The sequence below is a fragment of the Oncorhynchus clarkii genome, chromosome 10, assembly GCF_045791955.1.
Source record: "Oncorhynchus clarkii lewisi isolate Uvic-CL-2024 chromosome 10, UVic_Ocla_1.0, whole genome shotgun sequence".
NCBI lineage: Eukaryota > Metazoa > Chordata > Actinopteri > Salmoniformes > Salmonidae > Oncorhynchus > Oncorhynchus clarkii.
In genome coordinates, this window is record NC_092156.1 from 15050283 (window position 1) to 15071763 (window position 21481).

Sequence of the window (21481 nt, forward strand, 5' to 3'; positions counted from 1 at the left end):
CAGGGGATTTCGTAGCGTGGCTCAAGCACTATCACCATATTTTTAAACCCTTGTTTTCCACAACAGAGTATGGCCTCATGTCTGCAGCGATAAACATCCCAATAGATTTGGTGATGGCTTTAGCCCGGTCTGATTCTGCAGCGAAGGGCTGCTTAAATGCCGCGGTGAGAAGTTGTTGTCTCTTGGCTGAGAAGGCTCCTGTCACTGTGATGACAGGTGATGATGCTTTAAATGTGTGGCCATGCTCAATGATCATACGGCTTTCTTGTGGCACAATACCTACACACCGTAATGGTGTTGTCCACCACCCTTCTTCCGCCATCATATTTGACAGGGAAGCCAAAATGCTCCCATACATGAGACTTAAATGAAGCTGGAGGCTTTTCTAGTTCTTCAGCTCCTCCGCTAGCTCCATGGCTGTCACTGCCCTTTTTGTCAACGTGAGCATCCAGGATTGATTTGTTGGGATTCCACATGCCCTGTTCACGTGAACAGTATACACAGCTGCTTTAAAAAAATAATAAAATCAACCTTCAGGCTTCAGAATAAAACACAGCACACATCTATCTGTCTTGTCTTTATCTTTTCACTGAGATTTAGGGAATTATGACTTTAAAAAGTAACAGCGCCAGTAAAACTGTATTTCACACTATGATGGTTAAACTTTGCAATTGAAGAATATCAAATATAAGATACATTTTTGATTTGTTTAACACTCTTGGTTACTACATGATTCTGTATGTTTTATTTCATAGTTTTGATGTTTTCACTATGATTCTGCAATGTAGAAAATAGTTAAAAAAATAAAGAAATGCTGGAATTAAATAGTTGTCAACTTTTGACTGGTACTGTACAGTGAACAACACAACAGTATATTGGCATGTCTACAAAGTTGGCTCTTTTACAATGGGGGTCAAAATTATATTTGTTTTCCCCAATTTGTGGGCGTGGTTGAGGGGATTCCTTAGGTGAGTATCGACTCATAATATAACTCTTCACCAATTGAATCAGATCTTTTGCCATTAATTGGGCAAAAAATCTGAATTTGGCTGTCTGTGTAAACACAGTCTACTAGTGGTGTTAAGGTATTTTTAAATCCATTTAACACTGGTTTGAAGTGAAGCAGTATCCAGTGACAAATTACATAATTCTATCATACTTCTTCTTTTGAGAAGATGCTCTTACAGTTGAAGTCGAAGTTTACATACACTTAGGTTGGAGTCATTAAAACTTGTTTTTCAACCACTCAAATCAAATCAAATCAAATCAAATGTATTTATATAGCCCTTCGTACATCAGCTGATATCTCAAAGTGCTGTACAGAAACCCAGCCTAAAACCCCAAACAGCAAGCATTGCAGGTGTTGAAGCACTCCACAAATTTCTTGTTAACAAACTATAGTTTTGGCAAGTCGGTAAGGACATCTACTTTGTGCATGACACAAGTAATTTTTCCAACAATTGTTTACAGACAGATTATTTCACTTATCATTCACTGTATCACAATTCCAGTGGGTCAGAAGTTTACATACACTAAGTTGACTGTGCCTTTAAACAGCTTGGTAAATTCCTGAAAATTATGTCATGGCTTTTTTTCTGATAGGCTAATTGACATAATTTGAGTCAATTAGAGATGTACCCGTGGAGGTATTTCAAGGCCTACCTTTAAACTCAGTGCCTCTTTGCTTGGCATCATAGGAAAATCAAAAGAAACCAGCCAAGACCTCAGAAAAAAAATTGTAGACCTCCAAAAGTCTGGTTCATCCTTGGGAGCAATTTCCAAACGCCTGAAGATACCACGTTCATCTGTACAAACAATAGTATGCAAGTATAAACACCATGGGACAACGCAGCCGTCATAACACTCAAGAAGTAGACGCATTCTGTCTCCTAGAGATTAATGTACTTTGGTGCGAAAAGTGCAAATCAATCCCAGAACAACAGCAAAATACCTTGTGAAGATGCTGGAGGAAACAGGTACAAAAGTACCTATATCCACAGTACAACGAGTCCTATATCGTCTAAACCTGAAAGGCCGCTCAGCAAGAAAGAATCCACTGCTCCAAAACCGCCATAAAGCCAGAATACGGTTTTCAACTGTACATGGGGACAAAGATCGTACTTTTTGGAGAAATGTCCTCTGGTCTGATGAAACAAAAATAGAACTGTTTGGCCATAATGACCATCGTTATGTTTGGAGGAAAAAGGGGGATTCTTGCAAGCCGAAGAACACCATCCCAACCATGAAGCACGGGGGTGGCAGCATCACGTTGTGGGGGTGCTTTGCTGCAGGAGGTACTGGTGCACTTCACAAAATAGAAGGCATCAAGAGGAAGGGGAAATTATGTAGATATATTGAAGCAACATCTCAAGATATCAGTCAGGAAGTTAAAGCTTGGTCGCAAATGGGTCTTCCAAATGGACAATGACCCCAAGCATACTTCCAAAATTGTGGCAAAATGGCTTAAGGACAACAAAGTCAAGGTATTGGAGTGGCCATCACAAAGCCCTGACCTCAATCCCATAGAAAATTTGTGGGCAGAACTGAAAAAGCGTGTGCGAGCAAGGAGGCCTACAAACCCTACTCAGTTACACCAGCTCTGTCAGGAGGAATGGGCCAATATTCACCCAACTTATTGTGGGAAGCTTGTGGAAGGCTACCTGACACGTTTGACCCCAGTTAAACAATTTAAAGGCAATGCTACCAAATACTAATTGAGTGTATGTAAATTTCTGACCCACTGGGATTGTGATGAAAGAAATAAAAGCTGAAATAAATCACACACTCCTATTATTATGACATTTTAAATTATTTAAATAAAGTGGTGATCCTAACTGACCTAAGACAGGGAATTTTTACTAGGATTAAAGGTCAGGAATTGTGAAAAACTGAGTTTAAATGTATTTGGCTAAGGTGTATGTAAATCTTCTGACTTCAACTGTATGTAACATTGCTATGCATTTTCAATTGCTGTTGGTGAATGCAATTATTGGCAATCTAGGAGTTCCTTTTGTATTGCAGAAAGTTTTTACACATGTTTCTGTGTTGCAGAGATTTATACAGTACCTGGCTTCAAGGAATACACTTTTTAACCTCAGTAACTTTTTGGACAAAAGTGGCCTACAAGGTGAGTGAAGTCAGCTCTGCAGCACTCTGCATTTTATCACAGGTTCAGTATCGTCTTCACTGGAGCATTTGATCTCATACAGTATCTTAAGGTCTATTCTTTCAGGTCAATCAACAGGGCTGCGTCCAGCAGGGAACAATGTCACTGAATATTCAGATAGGCATGCTTCTTCTAGAAAATACATTTGAAATAGAATAAGGAATCACGTCAATTCTATTCTAGAACTGCAACGTTCCGTAACTTTTGCCTACTACACTGTGTGTAATATTGAGACTAGCAAGACTGAGAGGAGTGGAGAAATGTTCTTTTAGACAGTCCTGCCCTTTTTCCCTCCCCTCTATTCCCAATGGAATGGTTAAGGCATCATGGCAGACTCTCCGCTCACATCAAGCGCAGCAGAATTGATTTACTCAAGGTAAATATGTCCCATGGGGCGGCAGGTAGCCTAGTGGTTAGAGCGTAAAAATCTGTCTTTCTGCCCCTGAACAAGGCAGTTAACCCACTGTTCCCAGGTAGGTCGACATTGTATATAAGAGTTTGTTCTTAACTGACTTGCCTAGTTAAATAAAGTTTAAATAAAAATAAATGTTAACAAGATGCCTGGCAGCCCAGACCAGTGGGAGTATAATGGAAGAGTAAGCGTCCCTAATCATAATAACCCACATTCCTTTTGTCAGATTGTGTTACTGATAAATCACGGTAATAGGGAGCTGTCAGTTTGTTTAAGGATGATGACTTGGTTGGGGAGTATAGCACTCATGACAGAAATCTACAAGATGGTGAGCTGTCAAAGACAGCCTATTGGCTGTCTTTGACAGTAGAAGAAAATACGGGACAGACCATATTTTAAAAAATGCAGTTGCCCATTCCTTTTTGCTACAATGGATGACAATGCCCCCATCCACAGGGCACGAGTAGTCACTGAATGGTTTGATGAGCATGAAAACGCTGAAAACCATATGCCATGACCGTCTCAGTCACCAGATCTCAACCCAAATGAACATTGATGGGAGATTCTGGAGGGGCGACTGAGACAGCGTTTTCCACCAACAAAACACCAAATGATGGAATTTCTCGTGGAGAATGGTATTGCATCCCTCCGGTAGAGTTCGACACTTATAGAAACTGTACCAAGGTGCATTGAAGCTGTTCTGGCGGCTCGTGGTGGCCCAATGTCCTATTTAAGACACTTTGTTAGTATTTATTTAATTTTATCAGTTACCTGTATATCCACCAATAAACTCTGAAGTCGTCTTCATTTCCAAAATCAATGGAAAGATTTTGCCTCTGCTTATTGTATCGCTTAGTTCCACAAATAAACAGTTAAGAGTATAGGCTAGTTGTTTGAAAAGGTTATTATGTGGCAGTTCTACAGTGAGATGTGTATCATCATCAAGATGCAGCTGATGCTAAAACATTTATTCCCCTATTATCTTTTTCAGGCTATGACATGTCGACGTTCATAAGGAGGTATAGTCGCTACCTGAACGAGAAGGCTGTATCGTATCGACAGGTCGCTTTTGACTTCACCAAAGTAAAACGAGGGTAAGGACTTTAATTCTCTGTTCAAATGTTTTCTTATAGCATCCGGCCCAGCTAGTCTGTCCTATATTGTATATACAATGTACAGTCGACTCCTGGGAAGTGTGTTTTGGATATATTTTTGGGTATATTGCTTACTCCTGCATGAAGTGCACATGGTGTAGGGGTTGATTTGGGATTGGGCATCTGAGTAAGTGAAGTGTCGTTTACTAAGCCTAATTCAAATTCATTATTTTAGGTTGCATACTTCATGACATTGACAGTCCAACATCAACAATATTGGGCTCCTAATGATTGGAATATTTTCTTTCCCCAAGGGCGGATGGCGTTATGAGAACCATGAACACAGAGAAGTTACTGAAGACCCTACCCATTATCCAAAACCAGATGGATGCACTACTTGATTTCAATGTAAGTTCCTTGTAACTTGTTGTACTGCTATGGCCTGAATAAACGCTCCAGCTCTCGAATATAACAGTATTGCAAAAAAAACTGTTGGTGAATGAGTAGCTCTATCGTGTGGTTAGGAGTTACCGCTGAGTCAGACCAATGAGAATGTTTGATGGGTTGTCTGTCAATTCAATTGGTCTGCTTTGGATCCCCCCCTCCATCTCCAGGTCAATGCCAATGAGCTCACCAACGGAGTGATAAACGCGGCCTTCATGCTTCTGTTCAAAGATGCCATTCGACTGTTTGCGGCCTACAACGAAGGCATTATTAACCTGTTGGGTAAGTACTTCTGCCTTCTGGCTCTCAAGAGGCTCTGGCCTGCCAGTCATTATTGACATATCATCGTAACCATGGAGCAGCACTGATGCAGAGACACCTTTGCACCCTGTCGTTCTGGGTTGATACTGTATCTCTGGCCTCAAATTATTTTACACAACTCACTATCAGCCTGCCCCATGTTATCAGGTTGACTTAACGAGGGCCAATAAACGACAGTGTTCTACTACTGCTCTGCTTTGTTTTAGTGAACTGGGTTTGCAAGATGACATAAGGTCTGTAGGTTGGTTGAATTGCCTTTTGAAATTCAGACAATGTCTGAAACACTTTGGGGAAGAAATCTAGTTTCCAATTCATTCTAAATTCGTTTCCTGAAGGGACTGTGTTAAAATGAAATTGCACCCCAATGCTGGTGGAGAGACTGGTCTTGCACACAGTCTATTCGACTACTCTGCATATCTGTTTGCACATGTAGTTCAGTGCACATGTAGTTCAGTGCACATGTAGTTCAGTGCACATGTAGTTCAGTGCACATGTAGTTCAGTGCACATGTAGTTCAGTGCACATGTAGTTCAGTGCACATGTAGTTCAGTGCACATGTAGTTTAGTGCACATGTAGTTCAGTGCACATGTAGTTCAGTGCACATGTAGTTTAGTGCACATGTAGTTCAGTGCACATGTAGTTTAGTGCACATGTTGTTCAGTGCACAAGTTGGAAATGAAAAAATGTCAATAGCGTTGGAAATAGAAATTCCAGAACACTAACATTCTATTTCTCCACAAAGTTGGACATTAGATTGGAGTTAGAGAATTGCACTTGGTTCCTAGACTATGATAAATTGCTGGTCATTACATACAGGTCAAGGCTGTATTCTCTGCTATGAGGATGGATGCCTCTCTCACTCAGGTGAGAGCCTTGTTCCTTTTGGGGGACTGAGCAGGCCTGTGGGGGGGGTGGAGGAGCAAATTGGATATGTGCAAACATCAGTGGAACGTTTACCAGCTAGTGAGACATGTTTAGGATTCATGCACCCCTCTGGAGAGTTTGTATACTTCCTGCAGACATCTACATTTTAAGGGACGATTTTCTGATTGGAGAAAAGTGTAATATTAGAATTATACTATGGAATATTCAACACCTCCCCCATTAATTTGCAAAGGCAGTTTGATTAATTTGATACAGTTTGATAGTTTATCCTTATTTGATGACATTTAAGTTCCAGTGCTTCATTTTCATGTTACTCTTTTCACTTCACAGAGAAGTATTTTGACATGAAGAAAACTCAATGCAAGGAGGGCCTTGACATCTACAAGAAATTCCTCACTAGAATGACAAGAATCTCTGAATTCCTTAAAGTAGCGGCGGTAAGATCCAACCCTGCTAACTTCTGTGTGATCAGATTTTTTACCCCTATATTCACTTTTACCTCCATGTTATCTTGACCCTCCTCCCTCCTTCCTTGCAGCAAGTAGGGATAGATCGAGGGGACATCCCAGACCTCTCCCAGGTAAGACCTGATGCTATCTATCGCTTTCGTATCTCTGTGGCCCGAAAGTGCAGCGGTCCTGCTGAACCCCTCAGCTTGACTTTATTTCAACACTCCTCAGTGTGCTGGCTGCCAGCCTCTCTCACCACCCTGCCACCTCCTGCAGTTTCAGACCTTCCAAATGGTTACCTCTGCACAGCCCTAGCTATCATACATTGCTTTCTTGGGCGCACACTGCATGTTTCCTTACTAAAGGAAACGCCAGACTCAGGCCCAGCCCAAATACTTTCAAAATGCTTCTTTCCTTCAAGTAATCAAATCACAGATCTGATTTGGTTGGATTGATGAAAGCAGTAGGATGATAACCTGCCCTCATCTTTCCAATCACTTCTAGATCTGTGATCGAGGAAGGAAGGGTGCACTTTATTTGCATTCGAACAGGGACTCCCTCTCACCTGACCTTGCACGGCATACAGCTCATAAAGGTGTTAACATCGACCTTTGTCAAGGCATACACAGAGTAGGCTAGACCCGAGATGAAAGGAATAAAAGGAAAAATGTACTTCCACTTTGTATACATTGAAAATGGCAAATTATAAACACTGTATGCTATTATACTGTTCCATGTCACCTTTCAAGAAGGGCCACATGTTGTATGGGTTAGCTACATCTCTCGCTTGCGTATCCAGTCTTAGAATAAAATGGTATTATGTTTTTACTTTTCTTCTCACCATGTTCAGATGGTGCTTTAGCAAGACAAATGGTATTTTGCAAGGGCATTCATTTTGTGATTTGTATTTTATTAGGACAGTTTTGGATTTTAAATAATGCCTTTCGATAGTACCTTTCTCCCAAAACTTTATCATCGCTGATCTTTATCATCGCTGATAATTGCCACCTTTGTATTCTGTATTTTTCCTTAACGTTCCATCTTCAGATTACAGTTTGTGTAAGTATCTGTATCCCACTCTTTTTAAGTGTTTGTAAGGGTAGTTTGTTTTCTTTGTGTGCATTGTGAAATAACTAGGCATGCTTACTGTTTGTGTTCCGTCTGCTATTCCACCTTTGTGATTGCATTTTTCCCCCCAACCATTGAACTCACTATTTATTTCCATTTTAATAGGCCCCCAGTAGCCTCTTGGATGCCTTAGAGCAGCATTTGGCTTCTTTAGAAGGGAAGAAGGTGAAAGATTCCACAGCAGCCAGCAGGTACTGTTATTTTCCCTTCCATTTACTCACTGCCTATTCAATACAGTCCAGTCAGACAAAGCCTGTTTTGCTCAGGTACCAAATTTAGCAAGTGGGTGTGAGCTGGAGCTGAAGTGTTTGTTGGTGGGCAGCAATCTCAAAAATATGTTTTTGTACTGCTGTCCAAAGTATTATTTCCTGTGTGTTTTGCCAGTTGTTTCCGAGAAAATATTGACGAATGCCACAGTTGCAGTGTTTTTACCCTAAATTTATGAAAGTCCTATATTGTTAATAAAGACCTACTTGTCTGTGGCTAATGCCAGGCGCATTTGATTTAGTTTCAATGTACTATAATAGTATGCACGTACCATCAGTGCTCATTCAGGTTCTCTGTTTAGTGGGAAAGGTGTGTTATAAACTATCCCTGTCAAGCAGAATCCTTTCTATTTTATTCCAACCTCCTATTACTATTGTAGCCTGTATCTATCAAAGTGCAGTTGTAAAAAGATGTGCCACTTTCTTTCACTGAGCTTGTAGAACACAGCATTTTTGACAATGATCAGTAAACAGTTTTACCATAGCCCCCACTAACTGACCACTGTCTCTCTCTTCCTATGTCTCTGTCCATCCAGGGCTAGCACTCTCTCCAACGCTGTCTCTTCTCTGGCCAACACGGGCATATCTTTCACCAAAGTGGACGAGAGGGAAAAGCAGGCAGCTCTGGAGGAAGAGCAGGCTCGCCTAAAAGCGCTGAAGGTACATTTTCCTTCCATTGTGCTCCTCTCTCTATCTGACTGTCTGATCTCTCTCGCTCTCCCCTTCAACTATCCTCTCGGCTTATTGCCCTACTGGGTTTAATCTGTGCTGACTGGTCAGCAGCATCTGTAGAACATTCAGTGATAATGAACAAAAATTAAACGATTTTCTGCCTTTGGGGGGGAAAGGCAATGTCGAGGGAGTTTCTTTATTTTGTTTTGGAGTGGATAAGCTGCCGTTAAGTTGGTCGAACATTTTATTGAGCAGTATTCACACTACAGCGATCAAGTCTTCAATTAGGTTTTTGTTCTCGTTTTAATCTAAATTAATGCTATGGTATCCAACCAAGCATCAAGCCTGAGGTCATCCAAAGAAGGGATCTTTTTTTAGCTAATAAGTTGCTCTCCAGAGGTCATCAGGCCACGGAGTCCCCACCACCTTTGTTAAAAATTAAGTCAAAATACATGCTCTCAGAAAATGTTAGCTGGCCAGTGTACTATAGGTAGGCCCGGGTGCTTGTTTTTGTTGACTTTTGCTCGTTCCACCTAGGAGCAGCGTCTGAAGGAACTCCAGAACGGTCATTCTTCCTATGCCACCACGGTTGCCTCCCCTGTGTCCACTGACGGGCGGACCATCAACACAGCACCGGCCATCGACCTTTTCTCCACACCCAGCTCCACAAACAGGTTAGAGCACCCATTCTCTCCTAGGCCTTACCCCCACTGACTTTGCCAAAATGCTAGGTTACATGTATAGTGCCCAGGCACGGTTCATAGCTCCTTGTTGAGTTTATGGTTGTGCCCTATATAGTGCACTACCTTGGACCAGAGCCCTATGAACCTTGGTGAAAAGTAGTGCACTAAATGGGGAATAGGGTGCCATTTGAGATGCAAACTATGTTTACATTTGCTTACCCATCCAGTTGTTTCAGATGTTTGAGGGAGTATTAATAATAGCGTAGTGGTTGGGGTTGTTGAAGCCAGACTAGACCGTCAATGCCATGTATCCATAGAGCCAAAGACTCCATTGCTATTAATTGGCCTGCCCATCTATTCTTACCCACTCTTCCCTATGCCTTTGCCCACCTAATGAATTTGATGCTAGTGGAACTATTCTGTAGTGCCCCAGCTGCACACATGTCAGTGTACTAAAGCTGGGATGATCAATGGACACCGACCTTACCGATCACATCACAGTCATTATGCTGATATTGTTCATTACGATAAGTAGCCTATACTAGAGAAATGTGAAGTTTGAAATGAAATAAGTTTGCTAATATGGGTGATTGTTAATGGGACAGTTGATGGCTACAACCATAGTAGTAGTTTACAGGATAATAATAAAACAACAACTGGTGCACATTAATGTTATAGACTTTCTATTTATCATTATCGCATCAATTCAGGACATTTATCGGGTATGGATTTCTGTCCATATCACACTGCTCTACAATGTCCTTCTAAAAATAATATTGTACATAAATGTGAGCATTACAAAATAAGAAGAATAATGAATAAATCGTAGCGCCAATTTAAAGGTGGATGGCAAGGGTGCATTCCCCCGTTTGAAGGCATGAAGCTCAGGGGTAGCTGTTTACCGAGCCTCCATGGCTGTACAGAGGGTATTGATTGCATGTGACTTTCAGAGACTCCACTGTTTCTCCCTCTTGGCTGCTTAATCAAGCCTGCCAAGTTTGCCTTCAGTGTACGTGAAGTGTTTTTGACTTTTATTTATTTTTTTGTAGGTGAAGGGTGGGAGTAAGGAGTAGGTAGAATGTTCCCCCCCTACCCTTTGCTAGGTGAAACTTCTACCTGGAGCGTTATGAAAACCTTTTGAGTAGGCTATGGGAGAGTTGGGGTTTTGCTTTTGGGAGAATTTTTAACTTCCCTTATTCCTCCCCCCTCAAGCACTTCCAAGGCGGCGAGTGACCTTCTGGACTTGCAGCCTGCATTTCAGCAGCAGGCACTGCTACTCTCCACTGGCCTACCAACAGCCAACACATGGGGAGGTGAGAGCTCCCGTCACACCGCCGGTTGCCTGTTTTACACGCCTGATTCTCTCTCACACACACTCTTTTTCATTCAGATTCCTCTGGGTAAACTGGGATGGGCCTCTCCACAGGTCATAGTGGATACAACCCTTAGCATTCTCAAACAGCTTATTAACTCGATAAGCTTGCTGGTGGTGGATATACAGTACCTGGTGTATTTGACCTCACTCCTGAAAGCTATCGGTGAGCTTGAATTTGAAATTGGATGTTAAGACCACTGATAAAATCAGGTACAGTTGATCAACAATCAAATCACAGTTAGGTATTCATTAGGATCCCCATTAGCTGCTATACTTCCTGGGATTCAAAAAGGAATATAACAATTACATGATAAAACAACAGCCTACATCATAAATAAAACAATACTTCATGTAAGACATAATTACTATATAAAAAAAAACATCAACATAAAATGTACAGCATTAAAATATTAGTGTGTGTGGGTATACGCGTGTCTCTTCACAGTCTGCGTTGTTCCGTGAGGTGTTTTATCTGTTTTTTAAATCTGATTTTACTGCTCGCTTGAGTTATTTGATGTGGAAGAGAATTCCATGTAATCATGGCTCTGTATTATTGTGCGTTTCCCAGAATCTGTTGTAGACTGTGAAGAGACCCCTGGTGGCATGTCTTGTGGGGTATGTTTCCCAGAGTCTGTTGTAGACCGTGAAGAGACCCCTGGTGGCATGTCTTGTGGGGTATGTTTCCCAGAGTCTGTTGTAGACCGTGAAGAGACCCCTGGTGGCATGTCTTGTGGGGTATGTTTCCCAGAGTCTGTTGTAGACTGTGAAGAGACCCCTGGTGGCATGTCTTGTGGGGTATGTTTCCCAGAGTCTGTTGTAGACCGTGAAGAGACCCCTGGTGGCATGTCATGTGGGGTATGTTTCCCAGAGTCTGTTGTAGACTGTGAAGAGACCCCTGGTGGCATGTCTTGTGGGGTATGTTTCCCAGAGTCTGTTGTAGACTGTGAAGAGACTCCTGGTGGCATGTCTTGTGGGGTATGTTTGGATGTGTTAGTTTGAACAGACAGTTTGGTGCTTTCAACATGTCAATACCCCTCACAAAGACTAGCAGTGATGCTATCAATCTCTCTACTTTGAGCCAGGGGAGATTGACATGCATGTTATTGATATTAGCTCTCTGTTTTCATTTAAGGGCCAGTCGTACTGCTTTTGTTCTGGGCCAACTGTAATTTGCCTATGTCCTTATTTGTGGCACTTGACCATGTGACTGGGCAGTAGTCCAGGTGTGATAAACTAGAGCCTGTAGGACTTGCTTTGTTCATTGTCATGTCAAGAAAGCAGAGCATCGCTTTATTATGGACAGACCTCTCCCCATATTAGCTACCGTTGCATCAATGTGTTTTGACCATGACTGTTTACATTCCTGGGTTACACCAATCAGTTTAGTCTTCTCAACTTGCTCAATTTCCACATTATTCATGGCAAGATTTAGTTTAGGTTTAGGGTTTAGTGAATGATTTGTCCCAAATACAATAGTTTTTGATATATTTAGGATGCCATTCTAAAACTGACTGCAGCTCTTTAAGTGTTGCAGTTATTACTTCCTGTGGTAGCTGACCTGACATGTGTAATGTTGAGTCATCAGTGTACATAGACACACTGGCTTTACTCAAGGCTAATGGTAGGTCATTAGTAAACATTTTAAAAAGTAAGGGGCCAAGATCTTGAGGTATGCCTAACTACCTGGTTTACGTTAGAGAATTCCATTAAAGATGTCAGAGGATGTAAAGCCATAACACAGGGTTTTTTTCAGCAGCAGACTATGATCAATAATGTCATAAGCTTGCCTGATGACTCAACTGAATTATTCCACTGAATCATTTGCTTTTAGGGCTCCCGAGTGGCACAGCAGTCTAAGCCACTGCATCTCAGTGCTAGAGGCGTCACTACAGACCCTGGTTTAATTCCAGGCTGTATCACAACCGGCTGTGATTGGGAGTCCCATAGGGCAGAGCACAATTGGCCCAGCGTCGTTAGGGTTTGGCCGGGGTATGCCTTCATTGTAAATAAGAATTTGTTCTTAACTAACTTCCTAGTTACATTCTTTTAAAAATACATACCTCAGTCTGAGACTGCCATCTTTGAAGTTGGTTGTGGTGATGTCAAAATGAGGGGTGTTGTATAAGACAAAGTAATCAGCGATTGGATCATCTCTAACCAATCAGAGTATCAAAGCAAATGACAAATTTTCAAAACGTTGCATTACCCACGTGTGTGCTGTCTCTGACTCATCCATCGGTTTCTAGGACCAATCAGATGGTCTAGAACGTATTTCCATTCTAGAAATCGTATGGGAGGTACTCAGATCGAGACTCATTGCGGAGAAGAAACTAACATCAGTGGGTGTGGCGTAGTGTTTGTCTGGCAAGTCAAAAGCTGCACTGAAGTCTAATGAAACAGCTCCTGAAATCTTATTATCAGTTTAGTAGTTTGCCAGTTTCTCAGCAACTCTAAAATAACGGTCTGTATCATGACTGTAACCTTATTTATTCATATCATTAAAGTTAGTAACGGACCTTTTCTGATTTGCTATGACACCTGTTGTTCACCATTCATGGCATTTGTATTTAAACCTCGTGATGCAGGTGCCAAATTAAGAGGCACCTTTATCTGGAGTGCCTTGTAATGTTGTGTGTGCTTTGGAATTCAGGGTCATGTGTCAATGGAAAGTAAATAATGATAAGGTTGAAATTATTAGATAAACCTACTTAACTGTGTTTTCCTTTTCACTTACAAATATACTGTTTGGGTTCTTGTAGTCACTATGAATTGTAGTCACAGTATGAATCCACTGTTACTTTTTGTCAGTCCTGCAAAGTTTCAGGTTAATCAACTTGAAGCTAGAATTATTTATTTTTGTATTCTTGTTATTTATAATTGTACACAACTTTTTTTTTTACTTGATAAAAGTATACTTTTCAAAAACTTTTTTAAAGCAAATGTGCTGCATTTGTTCCAATTGAATATTTCCAATAAGGACGGTAAAGTGTAGGTTACATGGATTAAGGCTGTCTTGGTTTGTGTCAAGTCTAGAAGTGAACATTATCGAATGGTGCACATGTTTCTTCTTCTTTTCCACTAGGATTGACTTTGCTGATAACTATTTTATTGAGGACAAATGTACTTATTATGACTGAGATGTGGTTTTCCACCTGGCTATCTTCAGATGAATTCACTAACTAAGTCGCTGTTTTTCTGCTAAATTATTTAAATGTCATGTTAAAATTCAGTATGGCCTTTGGTATAACCACTGTGATGAAATAACCTGCTTTATGTAAAATATTGTTTGTTATAGCTTGGCAAAGATTATTGGGACTCTAGATGACAACATAAGGCTGTTTGTTTCCAAGTCTACTTCAATATTCGTTTCCTTGCAATGCTACTTGGAGTATTTGTGATACAATCACAGTTTATGGAGAATTCTGTCTGGGGCATGGGGTTTATGTTCAGCCGCACCCGGTGTTGTGTTTCTGCATGCTTTCCTTTGACTTGACTCGCCGTCCTCTTCTAACTTCGTTTTGTTCTGTCCCCTTTGCCTGTGTAGATCCTTTCACTTTTACAGAAGCTGTCGAAGACTCCATTCCAAACGTTAACCCTTTCCTTACACATCCTGTTGTCGATGTGGTTCATCTGCCTGTTGTGTCTTTCGATGGTGTTAGTTCTAGGACATCCACTCATGAAATGTTTGGTGGTAAACAACATTTACATTTTTTTAGTGTTAAGTTTTCTTTGTCTGTTATGGTGTTGTCAGAAATGTCTCCCATTGTCATATTCAGCCTGAATGCACCATTCCATAGACATAAAAACCATTAGATGGTGATAGCTCTGACATCAGCCATGTATTCCTATGGAAAACTCCCGATGGTGCATGAAGCCAGAAACTATTTACATTTGAAGCGCGCCATATTACTGAATGGCACTAAAAAAAAAAGTTTAAATCATGGTGAAAGTGCCTTTAACTAGCAAAGGATCATGGTCGATGTAGTCGTTTTCATCGTGCCTGAGCGGGTTAACCTTAGTGTCTATGGCATGAGGGCGTGAGCCTCCTCATAGCCTGCCGGCCTGTGATTGGTCTGTTTCGGCACGTGGTCTGTGTGACAACAAACGCAGTGATCAGAATGGATCACTATTTAATGAAATATCTCCATTTGTAGCGAACTTATAAATCATTCACTGTGGGGATCGAACTTAATCATAATAAACAAATTCTATAGCCCAATACGTCCGTCAATTTTGGGGGCTTTCTAGTGCAGACCAGGGCTTTTGGCACTGCTAGTTTGAAGTTGCCAGCAGAACTCGTGAATTAATGCTCCAGACCGGACACTGGGGACTTTGCACCATTACTTGTCGTGTGTGTGTGTGTGTGTGTGTGTGTGTGTGTGTGTGTGTGTGTGTGTGTGTGTGTGTGTGTGTGTGTGTGTGTGTGTGTGTGTGTGTGTGTGTGTGTGTGTGTGTGTGTGTGTGTGTGTGTGTGTGTGTGTGTGTGTGTGTGTGTGTGTGTGTGTGTGTGCGTGTGTGCCTCAAAAGTGATACTAAAGCGGCAATCAGCAATTGAAACAATAATGCAAAAGCTTAATCCCCGCCCCTTTTTTTTCGTAAAAAGCTGAGAGATGTGGCTGGAGAAATTAAACCACTATCAAATTAATAAACAGAGCTATGGATGCAAGGACTGACCATCCATGATGGAGTAACAAAAACACGCTTATTTTGTGTTCTGATGCGGTATGAAAATAAACTAAGCTCATGAGGTATTTCTAAGGTATATTCTTCAAGACTCAGTGGGTACATATCATGACTGAAGGCCAACAATGGATGTAGCACTGCAGATTGCCCCTTGAGTTGATGCAGAGTCAAAAGTGCTTGCTTCAGAACTCCAGTATTCTGAAGGGGAATATAGAATTCAACAGTGAATGTCTGGGGCTGTTCACATTGTGTGTGTGGGTGCGTACAATTTGTGTTTACATACGGTATATGATGTGGTATTTAGATGTACTGATGCTACTAAAGGTTTTTCAGGAATCGGGTGCTTATCTTGGTCGTTGTAGATCCTTGGTATTAAAAAAACAAGGAACGGTGATGGCATCTCCCATTAATGACCACAGCTACAAGGTTTTAAGTTTATGATGCTTTTTTTTTTAAGCTGACGTATTTCAGCTGTGTGGTCCTTGTCAAAGCTTGCTAGCACCATTAACTAAACCTTGCTGTTACTGTATATTTGTTTTTGTTTGACTGTGTGCCGTGGCATGCCGCTGACTGATTAGGTTATTTATAGCATGGGCCTTAAAATATTTACATTCACTACGTTTCCTTACCTATGTGTGTTCATCGCATGTCACTTTACAACTTCTGTCTCTTTTATTTTTTTTGCATTTTTTTTTAAGTGTTAAGACAAACAATCCACATTGTTGATTTGAATTTGAATTTTATTTTTAATTTTCCAGATCATTACAATCCCTTTATTGTTTCGAGCTCTTCCATTGCATCTGATCATGAGCACACAGTGCGGATAGAGCAGTTTATCTCAGGTACTATGACCGGGAACCTGACTGACCTGTTTTCTGAAAACTCCTGGAAGCATAGGACCCTGAACTTACACCGGGTTCATGTTTGCTCTAGTCTAGTTGCTTCCCTGATTGCTGTTTGCCTTTAGTGCTAACATTTTAGTATTTTGCGTTTTGTTTGAGGTGGCTTTAAAAAAAATGTTAGTTCTCTTCCTTTTTCTCAAACTGCTGAGCTAGATATATATTATTTGACTTGATCTTCTTGCTTACTTTTCTGGAGCTATACTACATTTCATTTGTTGTGTTTTTCGTTATTTCTAATCTTGTTTCTAAAACCCCATCTCTTTGCCTTTCTCCCCTCCTGCTTGCCTCTGGTTGTGTCAGACTCTTTCTGTGGGCCAGCATCATACCCTACCACTCCTCTCTTCCAGTCTGAGCCCTCTGCTGTAGCTGGTCTATTTGGAGGTAGGTACCTGGGGCTGGCCATTCCTACTGCCCCCTGTCTACTCTCTGGTCTGAATAAAACTTATTGGGTGTACAGAATATATTTAAATGGACAAGAAGGGTGTCTGCAAAGATGACGGCACCATCATACTTAAGTTAACAAGCGAAATAAAGACTTCTGTTTTGCATCAGAAAGCTTTATAGCTCGATTAATGCCTCAGCTAATATCAACACTCTTGCTTCCTCTTAACCAGGATTCTCAGTGTCTTCCACCACGCAGCCCCAGACCGCCAGAGGCCTTAACGTCAACTTTGACTCTGTATTTGGCAATAACTCAGCCTCCGCCAACAATGTTGACTCTGCTGGTAAGGATCATACATTCCCCGATCTCTCCCAATTCCCCATCAATCTCTTCACATGCACAAGCGCCACATAGAAGTTACCCTTCGGCACAGATCTAGGATCAGCAATTAGATCACTTCCGCACTGCTGCCCACTGGGCCCAACTCACCTCGTGACTGGGGGCGTCTCACCTCATGGGCCATCGCTGGGCTTGGATGTTTTGGAAAGGAATTCAAAATACTTGCAGTGAGTGCTTGATCAATGATTGAGAAAATGTACCCCCATGAGATATGGTCATGAATGATTTGCTTTGAAATGTTCCAAAAGTAGCATTCATGTTTATTTTTGTTGTTGCTATTTTGCATGGGAAAGCGCAGCCTTCCCTCAGGGATTTACATGCACTGTTTTCAATTACCTGTCTGTCATTCGACACATGGCGCGTTTCATAACTGGCAAGGTCTGCTCCGGTGCCTCCGAGCTCCTTTAGCCATACATTCTTGATTCTTTCACTGCCACGGCCAGGGCCTGGAACATGACAGTTTGTCATGAACAGAACCCAAAGAGTCAGGGTAGTGCTGTCCTCATCTTCTCACTGCAATGTAACAATTCTCCATCACATTGTCTAATCTTGCATGAAATGGAAGATCTTAGGAAATGAGTATTGGCACCATTTCAACTTCTCTCAACATAGCCTTCTGCCCCTGAGTAGTTATGCCTACGAAGTCATAAGTACATCACAGAAAGGTGCATTTGTCAGCAAAGTGCCTTTTGGTGCTCAATAAAGTGTATAGTGAAGAGTGGAGAATATACACATACACTACTGAAAAGTTTTAGAACACCTACTCATTCAAAGGTTTTTCTTTATTTGTACTATTTTCTACATTGTAGAATAATAGTAAAGACATCAAAACTATGAAATACAACATATGGAATCATGTAGTAACCAAAAGTGTTAAATAAATCAAAATGTATCTTACATTTGAGATTCTTCAAATAGCCACCATTTGCCTTGATGACAACTTTGCAAACTCTTGACATTCTCTCAACCAGATTCACCTGGAATGCTTTTCCAACCGTCTTGAAGGAGTTCCCACATGCTGAGCACTTGTTGGCTGCTTTTCCTTCACTCTGCGGTCCAATCATCCCAAACCATCTCAATTGGGTTGAGGTTGGGGGATTGTGGAGGCAAGGTCATCTGATGCAGCACTCCATCACTCTCCTTCTTGGTAAAATAGCCCTTAAACAGCCTGGAGGTGTGTTGGGTCATTGTCCTGCTGAAAAACAAATGACAGGCGCACTAAGCCCAAACCAGATGGGATGGCTTATCGCTACAAATTCTAAAATATTATTTAGAATTTGAATTCTAAAATCAGACAGTGTCACCAGCAAAGCACCCCCACACAATAACACCTCCTCCTCCATGCTTTACGGTGGGAAATACACATGTGGAGATCATCCGTTCACCCACACTGCGTCTCACAAAGACACAGCAGTTGGAACTTTTAGTCCTTTAGTAGTGGTTTCTTTGTAGAAATTTGACCATGAAGGCCTGATTCACACAGTCTCCTCAGAAAAGTTTATGTTGAGATGTGTCTGTTACTTGAACTCTGAAGTATTTATGTGGGCTGCCGTTGCTGAGGCTGGAAATGAACTTATCCTCTGCAGCAGAGGTAACTCTGGGTCTTCCATTCCTTTGGCGGTCCTCATGAGAGCCAGTTTCATCATAGCGCTTGATGGTTTTTGAGACTGCACTTGAAGAAGCTGTCAAAGTTCTTGAAATGTTTCGTATTGACTGACCTTCGTGTCTTTACCTTGTCACAACACAACTGATTGGCTCAAACACATTATGAAGGAAAGAAATTCCACAAATTAACTTTTAACAAGGCACACCTGTTAATTGAAATGCATTCCAGGTGACTACCTCATGAAGCTAGTTGAGAGAATGCCAAGAATTTGCAAAGCTGTCATCAAGGCAAAGAGTGGCTATTTGAAGAATCTAAAATACATTTTGATTTGTTGAACACTTTTTTGTTTTTTTGTTTACTAAATTATTCCATATGTGTTATTTCATAGTTTTGATGTCTTCACTATTATTCTACAATGTAGAAAATAGTCAAAATAAAGAAAAAACTTTGAATAAGTAGGTGTTCTAAAACTTTTGACCGGTGGTGTACATGTATCTAATGTGTGGGTTTTGGGGTGCTTCACTCACAATCTCACCATTGTTTTGTTTCTCTCCCTTGTTCATTGGGTGAACACACACTTTGGGCCTTGGCTGTTTTATGGCACATGACTGGGTGAGTTGATGACACACTCCTCAGCCCTGGACTGCGCCAGCAAACTTATTGTCATTTTCACGTGCGACACCTGCTTCCCACCGCTCACGTTAACCACATCATATTTCCTGTTTTGTCTGTGTATTTCTGTCTTTTACACCCTCCCTCCCTCTCCCACCCTTCTTCCTTTTTTATTAATAATGTTTTAGGTGGTGTCCTCAAACCCACAGTGGCCTCCTCGCCCAGCCAGGGGCTAATCCCAAACGGGCAGCAGCTTGGGAAACTGGTGTCGGATGACCTGGACTCGTCCTTGGCCAACCTTGTGGGCAGTATGTATCATCAACGCGCTCCTTAGGTCTTACTCCCACCATACTGTAATGATCACATTTTGCTTGTCACCAAATACAACAGGTTACACCTGTTTCACCTTACAGTGAAATACTTAAATAAATGAAATAAAGTAACAAATAATTAAAGAGCAGCAGTGAAATAACAATAGTGAGGCTATATACGGGGGTAACGGTACAGAGTCAATGTGCGGGTGCACCAGTCAGTCGAGGTAATTGAGGTAATATATACATGTGGGTAGAATTATTAAAGTGACTTAGGCATAGATAATAACAGAGAGTAGCAGCAGCGTAAAAGGGGGGCAATGCAAGTAGTCTGGGTAGCCATTTGATTAGATGTTCAGGAGTCTTATATCTTGGGGGTAAAAGCTGTTTAGAAGCCTCTTTCACTTAGACTTGGCTCTCCTGTACCACTTTCCGTGCAGTAGCAGAGAGAACAGTCTTTGACTAGGGTGGCTGGAGTCTTTGACAATTTTTTGGGCCTTCCTCTGACACCGCCTGGTGTAGAGGTCCTGGATGGCAGGAAGCCTGGCTCCAGTGATGTACTGGGCTGTACCCACTACCCTCTGTAGTGCTTTGCGGTCAGAGGCCAAGCAGTTGCCATACCAGGCAGTGATGCAACCAGTCAGGATGCTCTCGATGGTACAGCTGTAGAACCTTTTGAGGATCTGAAGACCCTTGCCAAATATAATAGGTTTTGTCGTGCCCTCTTCACGACTGTCTTGGTGTGCTAGAAATAATGGTCTGCTGCACATGTGCTATTGATACTTAACATTTTAGCAGACCAGCTGCCAGATGAAGTGTCACATGCTATCTCTTTTGGTGTATTTTAATGAGAGATGGTCAAGTCAGCGGCACTATGCGCTCAACTAACAATGTATTCTCTCTCCTTTTTAGATTTGGGAATTGGCAATGGTGTGGCAAAAAAGTAAGAATGCAATGATAACGGAACTGGAATGACTAATTATAATTTTTTACCATACTGATATATTGCAGTTGAATGAAAAGAATGACCATTTCCATTTCCTATGTAGTGATATTCATTGGAGTCAGCCTGGTGAGAAGAAGTTGACAGGTGGATACAATTGGCAACCAAAGAGTGCTCCCTCTACCACATGGAACCCTGCCACTATGGTAAGTTTGTTTGGAATAAGTATTTCTTTACTATAGTATCCAAAGTTCTGATCACAAAATTGTAATGCATTGATCAATATTAATCGTACTGCTACTTGTGTGTATGTACTGACATGTACAGTGGGGCAAAAAAGTATTTAGTCAGCCACCAATTGTGCAAGTTCTCCCACTTAAAAAAATGAGAGAGGCCTGTAATTTTCATCATAGGTACACTTCAACTATGACAGACAAAACTAGAAAAAAAATCCAGAAAATCACATTGTAGGATTTTTTATGAATTTGCAAATTATGGTGGAAAATAAGTATTTGGTCAATAACAAAAGTTTATCTCAATACTTTATTATATACCCTTTGTTGGCAATGACAGAGGTCAAACATTTTCTGTAAGTCTTCACAAGGTTTTCACACACTGTTGCTGATATTTTGGCCCATTCCTCCATGCAGATCTCCTCTAGAGCAGTGATGTTTTGGTTTTGGGGCTGTTGCTGGGCAACACGGACTTTCAACTCTCTCCAAAGATTTTCTATGGGGTTGAGATCTA

General features: G+C 41.3%; 1 protein-coding gene across 15 annotated transcripts in view; it reads left to right on the forward strand.

Moving 5' to 3' along the window:
* The window catches only part of LOC139418047 (phosphatidylinositol-binding clathrin assembly protein-like), a 55710-nt gene that overhangs the window by 19960 nt on the left and 14269 nt on the right, over positions 1-21481 (forward strand). For 4 of the 15 annotated variants that reach the window (XM_071167158.1, XM_071167161.1, XM_071167160.1 and 1 more), the window contains exons 3-18: positions 3052-3127; positions 4570-4672; positions 4987-5080; positions 5287-5398; positions 6654-6760; positions 6862-6903; positions 8006-8091; positions 8703-8826; positions 9376-9512; positions 10734-10834; positions 16338-16421; positions 16782-16862; positions 17096-17206; positions 19690-19788; positions 20704-20734; positions 20841-20940. In XM_071167158.1, the coding sequence (XP_071023259.1) occupies positions 3052-3127; positions 4570-4672; positions 4987-5080; positions 5287-5398; positions 6654-6760; positions 6862-6903; positions 8006-8091; positions 8703-8826; positions 9376-9512; positions 10734-10834; positions 16338-16421; positions 16782-16862; positions 17096-17206; positions 19690-19788; positions 20704-20734; positions 20841-20940 (1488 nt within the window). Of the gene's footprint in view, positions 1-3051; positions 3128-4569; positions 4673-4986; positions 5081-5286; positions 5399-6653; positions 6761-6861; positions 6904-8005; positions 8092-8702; positions 8827-9375; positions 9513-10733; positions 10835-14440; positions 14588-16337; positions 16422-16781; positions 16863-17095; positions 17207-19689; positions 19789-20703; positions 20735-20840; positions 20941-21481 lie in introns of all 15 variants that reach the window. The other 11 variants (XM_071167162.1, XM_071167165.1, XM_071167168.1 and 8 more) reach the window with 4 other exon arrangements.